The sequence below is a fragment of the Myodes glareolus genome, chromosome 16 (assembly GCF_982192425.1).
Source record: "Myodes glareolus chromosome 16, mMyoGla1.1, whole genome shotgun sequence".
NCBI lineage: Eukaryota > Metazoa > Chordata > Mammalia > Rodentia > Cricetidae > Myodes > Myodes glareolus.
In genome coordinates this window covers 68,187,486-68,201,233 of record NC_142041.1, presented here as the reverse complement: position 1 = coordinate 68,201,233, position 13,748 = coordinate 68,187,486, and the positions used below count along the sequence as shown (strand labels likewise).

General features: G+C 46.7%; 1 protein-coding gene across 4 annotated transcripts in view; it reads left to right on the top strand.

The window, feature by feature from the left end:
• The window catches only part of Tpd52 (tumor protein D52), an 89,193-nt gene that overhangs the window by 4,645 nt on the left and 70,800 nt on the right, over positions 1-13,748 (top strand). Inside the window, exon 1 of one of the 4 annotated variants that reach the window (XM_087897253.1) lies at positions 7,396-7,426. The exons of 2 other annotated variants lie outside the window; for them this stretch is intronic. In XM_087897253.1, coding sequence (XP_087753379.1) covers positions 7,411-7,426 — 16 coding nt within the window. In that variant the 5' untranslated portion in view covers positions 7,396-7,410. Of the gene's footprint in view, positions 1-7,395; positions 7,427-7,997; positions 8,095-13,748 lie in introns of those variants that run through there. One more of the 4 variants, XM_087897250.1, reaches the window with a different exon arrangement.

Sequence of the window (13,748 nt, the reverse complement as noted above, 5' to 3'; positions counted from 1 at the left end):
TCCTGCCTCTGCTTCTGAGTGCTGGGATTCACTGCCATCCAATATGTACTGGGGTTTTGAACTCAGTTCTTCATGGAAAACAAGCACTTTTGCCAACTAAGCCATTTCCTTTGCTATTTATTTTTTTTTTAAAACGTCTCTTCCAGTTCTAGGCTGACCTTAAACTTCTCGTCCTCTTGTCTCTGCCCCACAAATACCACCAAGCCTGGCCATAGTTTTATTTTTAAGGCCGTTTGGACATGCCTGTTTATACATATATTATTTTATATTTAAGATAGGCAATATTTAACTTGTTTCTCATTAATAGGCATTTAAATGACATGTATGGAAAAATTTCTCTTTATGTAGACGAGGTTGTCCTTGAACTCGTGGAGATCCTCCTGCATTTGTCTTCTATGTGTTAAAGGCTTGTGATATGACCAGGCCGTAACAAGGTTTTGTTAGCATTTGGACTTCCTTACCTCTGTTTCTTTGCCTCTGGTATGGAGAGGGCTTTCGTGGGAGCACCTACTGCTGCTCAGTTTGTTTAGCTCAGAACAATCAGTAAGTTGGTTTGAATGAGAATGATTCCCATAGGCTCATGTATTGAATACCTAGTAGCTATACTGCTGGGGAGGGGGTTAGGAGGTGTGGCCTCGTGGGAGGAGGTGTGGCCTCGTGGGAGGAGGTGTGGCCTTGTGGGAGGAGGCGTGGCACTGGAGTGGGCTCTGAGGTTTCAAAAGCCCTGCCTGGCCCAATCCCGCTCATCCTCCCTCTATTCCCCCTTCCCCCTTTTCTCCTCCTTTCTCTCCCTGTCTCCCCTCCCTCCATGCCCCCCCCCCCCGCCCCCGCTCTTGCTCTTGTGTATGGATCAGGATTGCTGCTCATGCGCCATGCCTGCCCGCCAGCGTCCTTACTTTACAAGGTGCCTTGGTCATGGTGTCTCTTCACAGCAGTACTGGTAACTTGACAGCCAGAGGAAGCCTGTCTTGGCATGCCGTGTCCTAAGCCGGGATTTTCCTGCTGGAGCACACTGCAGCAAATACATGTTGTGTGCATCATGCCTGTAGGAGAATTCTTAGAAGAGTGTGACTGTTCACTTTTGAGTGTGCCAAGTCCTGCTCCATGGAAAGTGCCAGTTATTCCGCGGCATGTGTGAGTGTCTGCTTCCCCACACCATGTGGTCGGGTATTCTTGCACATTTTCAGCTTTACTTATCTCACTTAGGAACGATGAGTCATGCCCCCCACTGCCACCCCACCTCTATCCCCCTCCCTATTCTTCTCCTTTATTTGGAGTCAGGGTCTCACCAAGTAGCCCATATTGGCCTCGTTCGTGGTAAGCTTGCTGCCGTAGCCTCAGACGTGAACCTCTCCACCTTTTTCTGACAGGAACGTGTATCCACGTCTTTGGACCTGCTCGAAATTTATATTTCATTTTCGGTAAAGCCTTAAGCTGTCTTCGTTACAGTTTCTCCATTGTACAGTTCGCATTTTCCTGTCTTGTTTTGCAAGGTGTGACCTCCGTCCATGCGATGAGGTGTTTGCTTTTCCTGGTTTGCGGTCCCTTCTTTGATTTCATGGTAATTGTTTTTCCCAAGCAGAAATACTAAGCAATTGCCTTTTCATTTATAGATAGCTTCTAGCTTCTGAATCATTCCTAGAAATGCCTTCTTCACTTGGACTTTATGTTTTGATGGTTTTATGTTTTACATTTAAATCTTCCATCTGGAGTTTATTTTAATCAGAAATGTGAGGTTAGAATTTCAGCACCTCAACCTCCCCCCATACAATTCGCTGCCCAGGCACCCAACACCATTGCTTGCCCGAGGGGTTTCCCCCACCTATTCCAAACAGCGCTGTAGCAGACACTAAACTCCTGTCTGTTTTTTCCTCCTCGATTTGCATGCTCACTGACAGCAGCTGACTTCACAGGATGTACACACGCTGTGGGAGGCACTTCTCCCTCACTGTTTCCTTTCCTTTCCCTTGCTGTCCGAGTTTCTTCTTTACCATTCCTGCCAGATTTTATTTTCAAATGAAATTACAATTAACCTCCCCAGTGAACTGAAAAGAAATGCCACAGTTTATCCTGCTTTCTTGACTGTAGAAACTGGTTTGCATTCACCCTCATTCCCTTTCCTTGTCTTTTTTTCCTTCCCCTCCTTCCCTCTCACCCTCTCTCCCTCCCTCCCCCATCTGTCCCTGTCTCTCTTACTATGCAGCTCAGGATGGTCTTGATCTCATGGCCCTGTTGAGTACTAGGATTGCAGGCATGCTGTCTCATACAACAGCCTGGTCTCTGTGTGTGTGTGTTTAGCTTGATTACCTTCAATAATGTTTGTCAGAATCATACCATCTGTATAATTTGTTTTGGATGCTATTAGATTATAGGAAGTTTACCACAGTTTAAAAAGAGTGATGGTTTTATGCTTCACTGTGGTATGGGTAGAAATGGAGTCCTCTGTCAGGTGGCCGGGTGCCATTGTCTTCTCTAAGAGTTAACCCAGTTGGGTTGATCTAGCATCTGGCCAAGGACCCACTCCTCACTAAGGTAGCTTCACCTTAAGCTATCAAAGAGGTAGGAGGAATAATTACCCCTTAATGAGATGATGTGCTTTTCCTTCCCCAATTCCAGGCTTTTCTGCCCTTGCCCCTGGTCCCATCCAGTGTTCCCTGGGGTCTGTCTGCCTTCCTGAGTCCCAGCACAGAAGGTCAGAACTTCTGCCTTCCTTCTCCCTCTTTCTTTGGCACACTGGCTAGAACATATATATATATATGTGTGTGTGTGTGTCTGTGTGTATATATATATGTGTGTATATATATATATATGTGTATACATATGTATATATATATATATATATATATATTTATATATTCACTCTTTCTTTAATGCTCCCTACCTTCATTTGGTTGCTCCTTTGCCAATGTGGCTGACGGCCATGATGGCTTAATAAAAACATCATGGCTTAACCAGAACATCATGGTTTGCTTTCTCTCGTTGCTTCATCCTCCTTCGTGGACAGCTGCTGAGATCTACCACTTGCCTGCCATGGGTTTTTCTTTGAAACTCCAGTAAGAGGCCCATCTTAAATTCTTGTATTAATGAGAGTAAGAACCCCAAGAAGTGACCCTGATTTTCTTGGTGTCATGTGATGACCGTGAAGAGACTCCCAGAAATTATTGGTAACATTGTTATTGGTATGTTGACATTGATGTCTCTGCTCTTCATTGGCTGTTATTTTTGTTATTATAAATAATGCTGTAAGAGAAGTTGCCAACATAACTAACAAGATATAGTATTAAGAGTAAATGCCTTTAGGTGACATTTTAGGCATATTGTATTCCTCTAAGTGGCCTTTAACACTTCTTTCTTAGAGTCTGTCTTCTGGCTTCAAATGCTCTGATAATTAGTACTAAAACAGTGGGTTTAGCTATTCATTTGTGAGCTATACCTTAGCTTACAAACACTACTTCATGTTGCAGACAAATGCAAAATCAGTTTTTAAAATTGCATATAAAAGTTTTTGGCCTGGGAACTCAATGGCTCATGAGTTCCCTGTTGCATCCTGTTGGAGCCAGTGTGGACAAGCATGGCCCAGTCAGTAAGGCGAGAAAAGCAAAGAAAGTGGTTTATCCAGCCTGCTAGAGTCTGACCTCAGCTAGAAATAAGATGTCCCTGGAACGCTCATCCATACTCATTGTGGGTGTTTGCCAGAGGCAGTTCCCAAGCAGGAGCCGCGTCAAACACTTGACAGGAGAGACCTCTAGTGTGAGCGGAGTCAGACGGGAGTAGACAGTAAAGGCTAAGAATTAGGGAGAGAGACTGGCTCAGCCAGGAGGCAGGGATCTATGTCCAGATACGCTTCTAGCTTTCTATAAACCACAGGAAATGTGCTTTGTAAATAGAAGAGATGGGCGCTTTCCTTCTGCAGTGTTTGTAAAAAGTGCTATGTGTGCATAAAGTAGGTGGCGCTGGTTAAGTTTTTATTCAGCAGCGGATATTGGGCATGGTGCCATGTCATTGCTTTAATAAACCAAGTTCTTTGATATTTCGGTGTTACTAATGTCTTCTCAGCCTAAGATACTTGGGAGGTCTTGGTACTGGTTATTTGTTTATTTACATCTCAGGCTGTTCTGGACCTGGATGTAGACAAGGATGACCTTGAACTTCTGATCCTCCTGCCTCCCCTTTTCAAGTACTAGGATTATAGGTGCATGACGCTGAACTTGATTTCCGTAGTGCTGGAGACCCAATCCAGAGCCTCCTGCGCTGGGCGCACCCCAGGCCCCTCATTGCATTCTAGAATAGTTTCTTCGAATGTGGTTGTGAACATAGGGCCTGTTTCTCTTGACCAGGAAAAAGGAAAACATTTTGCCCTTATGGAACATTTATCAAAGGGATGCCCGCTTTGCCATTGCTTGACAAATTTACATTGACATAGGGTGTGTCAAGTGTATTTGTCCCTCATGCTGTGGAAGATAGTCTAAAACCATCTGTCCTAGTTAGAATTTTATTGCTGCGAGGAGACACCGTGACCACACCAACTCTAACAAAGGGAAAACATTTAATTGGGGCTTACTTACAGTTCATAGATTTAGTCCATTAGTGTCATGGCAGGAAGCATGGTGGCAGGCAGGTAAACATGGTGCTGGAGAGGAGCTGAGAGTCCTACCTCTGGCTCCACAGGCAGCAGGAGGTTACCGTGAGTCACTAAGCCCCAAGGACACTCTGCTCTAACGAAGCCACACCTACTTTGACGAGGCCTTGCCTCCTAATAGTGCCTCTCCTTGTGAACCTATGGGGAGCATTTCTTTTCTTTTTCTTTTTCTTTTTCTTTTTTTCCTTCCTTCCTTCCTTCCTTCCTTCCTTCCTTCCTTTCTTTTTTTCTTTTTTTTTTTTTTTTGAGATACAGTTTCTCTGTATCTTTGAACCCTGTCCTGGAACTAGCTCTTGTAGTTGGCCTCAAACTCACAGAGATCCACCTGCCTCCACCTCCCAAGTACTAGGATTAAAGGCGTGTGCCACCACCGCCTGGCTATGGTTGCCATTTTCATTCAAACTACCACATCATCCACCTGGTAGATGCCCAGACATTCAGCTAGCACTTTGTACATTGTTTTGGTAGTGTTTAATTTATAAATACACTAATAATATGGAACAATTATAGCAATGAAACGTACAGAGTGCTTCTGTCTGTCTGTTGCTTTGAGACCCCAGGCTGGTCTAGAACCCACAGCAGACCTCAGGCTCACTTCACTCTTCTAAGTGCTGGGGCACAGGTGTGAGCTGTCATGTCTAACTTACTATTTCCAGAGCATGGTTCTTCCTGAGCTCCTAGAACCAAGGAGAACAAACCCACAACTCACAGCGATTTGCATCAGAACCCCAGGTGTGATGCCCACAGGAGTGCCGGTCGTTCCTGAGAGTTCTGCTGCTGGCTGTCTCTGAGTCTGTCAGCACTACTGCCGGTTTCATCTGCTTTTGAGGGTGTGTGCAGCGGTCACAGCTTGCCCAGATTTACCCTGCAGACTGTGGAGAGCCCACAAAGCCACTGCTCTCCCTAAACTTATTGTTTTTAAGAAAATGACATTGAATCAAAAACCAGTTTTGTTTAGTTTTCATGATGACTGAGCAGGACACAGCTCACTCTTTAGAAATATTTTCCTCACGGTTAATTAAGACGAAATTGGAATCTGAGGGTACAGAGGAACGGAGTCCCAGGCCTGCCTCCCATTTGTGGGTTGTTTGGAGTCTTTTTAGTGTGACAACATTTCTGGAGTGTTCCGGAGTGCTTTCTGTGTGCTGGGCTTCATACTAAATGCATTGAGGTTCCTTTTTTAAACTTTATTTATTTTTAATTTTTCAGACAAGCCCTGGGGCGACCCAGTGGCAACCCTGCTTTATCGAATGAGTTCTGCAGAGCACAGTGCTTGGCACGGATAGATCTAGGCTTCTGATCTGTGGTGTCAGGCTAAGAGGCACATGTCATTGTCCAACTTAACACCACCTCGAAGTCACTCAGTGTCCCTTTTCCCTTGAAGGGCAGTAGCATAGCTACTGTATAGTGTAGAGGATGGTGCCAGATAGTGGTGGCCTGTATGTCTGTCTGTCCTCTCGCTTCAGAGTGAATTGTAAGTGTTGAGAGCAAAGCATGCTGGGTATGAAATCACATCTGGGTTCCAGATTTCCCGTGACCTTTTCTGGTTCTGAGACGTTGGGTAAGTCAGCTCACCTCTTTGACATTGAGAATGCCGCACGTGCTTGTGAAAATTAGGTGAACATCTGAGTAGCTACAGGTCTTCCTGATCCTGAAGCAGCAAGTTAGATGACTGTGGAGAACTTGAACTCAGTGGCTCCCAGTGCAGATCAAGTGTTGTTGATTTAGAGACACTTCTCTGTGGTGACCACCCACAGGCTCGGGTATAGGCGGCCGTCTCCTCTGTCTGTTTGGGACTTTTGTCTTGCCCTATTCTGCTAAGCCATTGGCTGAAACAGATTTATTTGTTAACCAATAAAAGCAGTGCATAGACAGAAGGACATTGCACACCGCAGGGGCAGTCTGGACTGACAGACAAGGGAAGCAGATGATGGGAAAGACACCTGCCAGGGAGGAAGCCGGCAACGGTGGATCTGGTTCACAGAGGAGATCTCAAAGTAGTCAGTCTCCGAACTTGGACTTGCAGGCTGCGGGGGCCTGGATGTTCGCATAGTCTCCATTCATGTGTTGGTGCCCCAGTGTGTGGTGGCATTTGGAGGTGAGGACTTCGGGAGGTAATTTAGCCATGAAGGTTGGACTCATGAATAGGGTAAATGCCTCTCTCTCTCTCTCTCTCTCTCTCTCTCTCTCTCTCTCTCTGTGTGTGTGTGTGTGTGTATGGAGGTTGGAGATCAATGTTGTTTTTTTGAGACAAGGTCTGTAATTGCCATGAATTCTCCAAATAGGCTTGGCTGACTGCCAAGGAGCCCCAGCGATCTGCCTCCCCAGCTGGGATTACAAACACAAGCTACCTTGGCTATTTATTTTTAACAACAACTCCCCCCCCCCCAACCACGGGTTCTGAGTATTGAACTCGGGCACAGTGCTTGCCCACAAGTACTGTTTGAGGCATCCCCACAGCCCGATTAGTGCCTTTTTAGGGGAGAGACAGGACAGAGATGCTCTCCCTGTCTACCACATGAGGACACAGCAAAAACAGTCTGTGAACCAGAAATAACAGCTTGCACTGGGCTCTCCGTCTGGTGCTACCTCCGTTTTGGACTTCAGTCAAGAGCTCTGAGAAATCAGTGTCATTGAAGCCACTCTCGTGTGTGAAGGGCTGGAGCTGGTGAAGACCAAGTATGGTAGGAGTGACGGGTGCGAGAGAGAGGGAGGAAAAGCGTTCGTGAGGAAGACTCAGAACACAAAGACAGAGTTTGGAAGTCCCAGAAATGGCCTTGCCTGCAGGTGCGTTGACCCTGGGGACCATGAAGGGCCTTGTGACTGAGGGTTAGGAATTGGGGTTAAGAAATGTTACTTGGTGGTTGAGTAGACCGTGCGAAAGCCAGATAGGACGAGTCTCTGTGATCTAGGCCCAAACTGAGAAGGCTGTGGAGTGCGGGTGTGTTGGGTTCCTTGGGAGCCTACAGGAGAGTAAATCAGATGTCTAGAGACTGAGGTGGGAATCTGAGAGAAAAGAGCAGTGGCTCATAGTGGACGTGGAAGAGCTGTGGTAGACAGCACAGAAGGACTGGACTTCAGGAAGGAGGTAATGCGTTTATTGAGAGCAGTTCATGTTTGAGGTCTGTTCCCATTGCCAAGGCTGTGTAGCCCACTCTCCCGCAAACCTAGCTGAGGCACTAACGGGATGGCCATATGTCCACTGCGCTCAGCTCTGTTCAGACTAGGGCGTGAGGGGAGAGACTGGGGTTAAGTTCATCTAGAGCCCCGCCTCTCAGGTGGGGGCGGAACCATGTTAGAAGACTTCAGCTGCTGGGTTCCTTGGATACCTGTTTGTTGGCCAGGTCTCTGCCTGTGGCCCTGGGGTGCCTAAATGTCTGACATACCTACTCAGCGCTTCTCAGAAGGAGTCCTTGGAGGGGCAGGCACAAGCTGGCTTTTTATAGTCTTGCTTTGTAAGTCACCGTTGTTATTTTCACCTCGTTCCAGTAGTTAGGACTGTTGCCAAGTCCAGCCTGGGCTCAAGGAGAGAGAAAACAGACCTCATCTCTGGCCGGGAAGAGTGTCAGTGAGTGTGTGCGTTTGTTTTAAAACCACCACATCTTTGTGTGACATCTGTGTAGATGTGTTCAAAGGTGAGGCATTCCTAAGAGAAAGGTGGGCCAAATGTCTAAGTTGAGGGCACCTAAATTTTGTTTGATGACCATGGAGAAACTAAAGAAAGAGAGAAGGAGGCCGGGGGCTGTGACCCTTCCAGGTGTGAGATAGGAAATAGGTCGGCTTCTGAAATCTGTGGAGATGCAGGTAGGGTGAGGTGAACAAGTAGAGACTAGCCCAATGATGAGTGCTTGTGGGATAGTGAGGGGAGATTCCCAGGAGGCTGAGAATGAGGCTGAGGAGAACGGGGAGGTAGAAAGAGGCCGAACTTTTGGATTAAGTGATAGTGCCTTGTTGTCCTGCATTGAGTGGAGAGGATGAGAGAAGTCTGGCCTTTGCAGGTGCTCGTAAAATGAGTAGAAATCAGGCACAAAGGGGAATAACCAGATTGGCCCTGAGGCAGGGGCATTTTAGTAAAGATGCTTTTCATGCAGAGTGCATTTTCATGGTGATATTATAGAGTTTGACCTTCAGGCAGCCCAAGTCTATAAGCAGTAATTCATTTTTATGTGTGAGAGCGTTGCAGAGGAGAGGCACTTATTAAGCATTGGTCCCAGGAAACTATTATCCATCCCCTGGGTGGTCTTGCCACCAGAGAAGCAATTTAACTTGGTGGTGGCATTTGAGCAAACTTGGCGACGCCGTGACTTTGCAGATTCAGCTGGTGGCTTCTGAGGCTGAGTCTGCGAGAACTTGTGTGCCCGTGACAGGATTGCCGGTGCCGAGTCTAGATTTGTCCAGTAGTCTTGCTCAGAAACTGGCTCTGTTCAGCTTCCTGATGTCGGAGTCAGTCAGCTCCTTTCTTCAGGGCCTTGCTCTCCCTGGGAAGCCTCCATGCCCCATGGCCTCAAGAGGATTGTCCTGCCCCTTGCTTCAGGGGTTCAGTAAGATTGAGCATTTTCCTTCAGAGTGAAGACAGCCTGACAGATTTCCCTGGGTTTGGCAGCCGTGGGTTACAGTCTTCTCACCAGCCTGCTGTAGATGATGGATCTGAGATGGGAAGACAGCCAACTTCAGCTTTTCAGAGATTCTAGATAGCTGTGTTTTCTCGCAGCTTCAGGTCACATGCAGGTCACACGTCCCCGACTGCTCTCTCCTCCCAGCTCCCCTACCCCTTCTCCTCTCGCAAGAGGGATTTCATGCATCTACTTAATAATATGCCTTATGTGAAGTATTATTACTGTTTCTTTTTGCAGGAATAATAAGAAAAAAAATCCCCAGAAACCTATTTTGTTCACTTTTCTCATTTATTATTAATTTCCTTGCGATTTCAAGGCTAATTTATTTGCACATAGACAAGCGATGTTTCTAAATATAGAAGAATCATTTCATACTATTAGTTCGGAATTTAAAAACGATCATACTCTGGGCCAATAGAGAAACAAGGGACCATGACTTGGCTTCTTTATTTTCCTGACTTAAGGGTATCATAATTAAAAAACAAAAACCCAAAAACCCAAAACTCAAGACCAAAAAAAGAACCAAAACCTGATATACAAGAAGTTATACAAGAAAGTTTAGATTTCTCTTTCCTAATGGCATCGCAGGAACTCTGAGTCAGCTATGACTGGAGTCTGGTCCCTCCTAGGCTGTGGCCCCTGTGGGATTGCCACATCCACCATGGATTCTTCCTACCATTAGGCCCCAGCTCTCAAAATCTTTCCTGGCCTAGAGGACAGGAGAGGCCAAGGCTGGTCCTATTGTTTCTTCTACTCACGCTGGCCCTCGGGAGACAACAGGCCCTCCTCTCTCTGTCTCTGTCACGCTTCTCCTCGCCAAGGAGAAGATGGACTTGGCCACTCCACCGCCCTTTTCCTATGGGCAGTAATAGTATATATTTGTTCTTAGAGTTTCTATGTGTCCATTTTCCTGTGCCCACTGCTGCCTCGGGCCCTGATCTTGTGCTTTAAGACCTATGTCGCTAAAGCCTTCCCAGTGACGGAATTCCCTGTATTGTCGGCCAGTGGTTGGCGGGGATTGGACGCTGTACATAGAGGGGACGGTTTGGGACTTTGGAGCGTTTGAGGAATTTGAAGTTTTTAATTCTCTTCAGTCAGCACTGTGTGGGACAAAGCCTTTTATTTGCTGAGGATACTATCTTTTATCAAGCGCTTTCTTAGTCCTGACTCCTGCCGTGGAGTCTTTTCCTGTTTACTGTTGAGCGAATTCAAAGTTTAGAGGGTCTAAGGAAATCTCCAGCATCGCAAAGTAAATCTGCAGTGTTTTCCCATCTGCTGCCAGCATAGGAACCCCTAGTCTAATGTGTAATGGATTAAGTAAAATGCTGCGGATCCCCGAGTGACTGCAGCGTCAGGTCCCCAAGCGCGGCAGCAGTGGGCCGCAGGTTCCGAAAGCAGCCAGTCCCAGGCAGAGACCGTGCAGTTCCCAAGTGGCTGCAATGGTCCAAGAGGGGCAGCAAGTCCCATGAGGAGAGACAGAAAGATGGGCAGGCCATGAGACCACGCTGCAGGTCTCTGAAGGCAGCTGGCCCCGGGCAGCAAGCCACACGGAGGGTGAGAGACAGAGACATGGATAGGCATGCCATGCAGAGTGGGGTTGGATATTTCTTTAGTGGGTTATGGAAGGGAAGGGGAGAGGGTGTAAGGGAAAACGGGGAAAGAGAAGAGAGAGTCGTGGGGAGGGGAGAAGTGGGGAGAATGGAGTGAGGCAGAAGCAAGGCAGAAGCTGGCTCTTCCAGGGAGAGAAGGAACTCAGGCTGGAAGCTGAAGATCAGCTTGTGTGTGTGTGTGTGTGGGGGGGGTGAAGGATGAGGGTGGGCGTGGCTTATCTCTTAAAGGGACAGAGCAGACCATTACATAATGAGTTTTGTCAAAATGGAATTGGTTCACTTAAAAACAGCAATAATGTGTGTGTTTGTGTGTGCGTGCGCATGTGTGTTCATGTGTGTGCTGGTGCATATGTGTACACAAGTGTTTATGTATACATAAGGAGGCCAGAGGACAACCCAAACTTTTGCTTTGGCATTGTCCACCTTGGTTTTTGAGCTGTCTTTCACTGGCCTGGAGCTCACCAGACAGGCTGGGCTGCACAGGATTTGCCTCTTGTAAGCCCAGGTTTTCAGATTCTCCTGCTGCCAGGGCATGCCCTTTCCTGACCAAGTCACCTCCCAGCCCAGTAGCAAACCTTAAGGAAGGAATCCAGACTTGGAATTGCCGAGGTGTCCACCAATGAGATGTTTGGATTCTGGCAGAGCAAATCTTGCTGTTGCTGTTTTCGAGAGAGAAGTTCTGTGGCCTAGGAGAGGGCAGGAGGGTGTGCGAGGGCACGGGAGGCATTGTGTGCCTTCCTAGCTGCCCAGCGAGGATTTTTACCTAGGAGGCAGCAAACTTCTGTTGATCCTACTGTAGTAGTAATCACCTCCCAGGGTTAGGAGCCCCGAAGCTGTGAGACACCCTGTCTTCCTTCAGTTTGTGGGCGTTAGAAAATCAAATCAAGCACTGCATTTCTGTGTTCTAAAGTGATAATGCTAATAACATTAGTATTATTATTAGACAAGGTCTCATATAGCCAAGCCTGGCCTCAAATTGATTATATAGCTCTGGCTGGGCTTGAACTCCTTCCTGATCCATCTGCCTCTATGAAGTCATTTTTCTCCTCTTTTATTTTTGTTTTAAACATATGTTATCTGTAACTGTAGTGTAGAACAGATAAAGCAGAGCAAATAATGTATTGTAGAAAGAATCCGCACTCTAAAAAGTTAATTTAAACACATTTGTTAAAGAAGTTAAGTGCATTATTTACTTGTATGTCACTGTGGCCGAAATGCTGGGCAGAGTCAATGTAAGCGAAGGAAGTTTGTTTGTTGAGTTTGGCTCATAGTTTCGGGGAAGCCATGATGGCAGGGGCAGTTTCTTCATGTGATTTGAGCATGAGGAAGAAGTAAGGCAGGATCCCTGGGCTGGGCTGTAACCCATGCCTTATGACCCAGTTCTACCAGCTAGGTCCTACCTCCTACAGGTTCCACAGCCTCTTAAAATAGAGTCACTGGCTAGGGGGGAGGTATTTCGGATTCAAACCATAACATTAAGTTACTGACTGACACCTCACACCTCAGCACACTTAAACACTCTTCCCTACCCTTATATCTCAGTGTCCGAGAGCCGTGCTAGGTGTGACTGTACAGGTCCGTCAAGGGACAGACGTGCTAACAGAAGTTTAAGCACATTCTCATAAAAGTCATTTTCTTTAGTCACTGCATTCCGCTCCCTCCCCTGCACACACCCTGGCGGGTCAATGTTCAAGTTCTTAATCACAGGCCTTTCCCTAAGCCACTGGCTGCTGTCTTTGGCAACCCTTCAAGATATCAGGTTTCCTGTGATCAAAGGAGCCCGGGACCTGCTTGTGCTTGCCTTTTATTCTTGTAAAACGACCTCAGAGATGGAGCTAGAGGCTCAGTGTAGGGTCTTCCGTGTAGTGAGCCTTCTTTTGAAGGATAGGTGTTGAGAAGGAAGGTCATTCTTGTAACAGCTTCCTATACCTTCTTTGGTCAGCTCTGTTCATGTGACCCTGTCAGTTATGTTAGGGGTGGGTCTGCCTCCTGCAGGCTGCTCCTCTACAAGTTGCTAGCCCCTTCTCACCCTTCCTGGGTCAGCTCTCCATAGAGAAGAAAAGAGGAGAAAGGATTTACTTGTTTCTGAGATACAGGCCCACAAGGAAAGTGACCTGGTTAGGGTTTCTCTTGCTGTGGTTATACACTGACCGAAAGTAACTTGGGGAAGGAAGGGTTTATTTATTTATTTTCAATTATTTATCTGTTTGTTCTCTTTTTCTCTGTCTCCCTTCTTCCTTCCTTCTCTCCTTTATTTTTTAGAGGCAGGGTCTCTACATTGCCCTGACTGTCCTGGAAATATGTAGACAAGGCTGGCCTCAAACTCACAGAGATCCACCCCTACATCTGCCTCCCAAGTGGGATTAAAGATGTGTGCCACCGCACCTGGCAACCTATTTCATTTTCAATTTCCATGTCTTGTCCTTCCTGGAGGGAAGTCAAGGCAGGAACCTGGAGGCAGGAACCGAAGCAGGGATGTTCCTCTTCCCAGATATGCCCTGGTTTGTGTCAGGTTGACATAGAAGATAAAGGCTAGTTTGTTCTTTCCCTTTTAAAACAATTAATGCTAATCAGACACATTTCAGAAGGCAGCTCCAAACCCCAGCCTTGCAGTATCCTACTTTGAGGTAACAGAGAGATACAGGGTTCTTGTTTATGTAGAAAGCCGTGTGTCTGGAGATGCGTAGGCCTCTGCAGAAGCACCGAGGTGAAGGTAGTCACTTCCGGTGTCCTGTTTTTATTTTGCTGCTTTGTAGATGTGGGTACATTACACAAAGATCATTTAGTGCGCCTTAAACCTTTCAGAAGACAAGGTAAAAGCAAGTGCAAGGCTCTAATTGGCTTGGTTTTCAGGCAAACGAAGTGATTGGTCAGGCCTTCCAG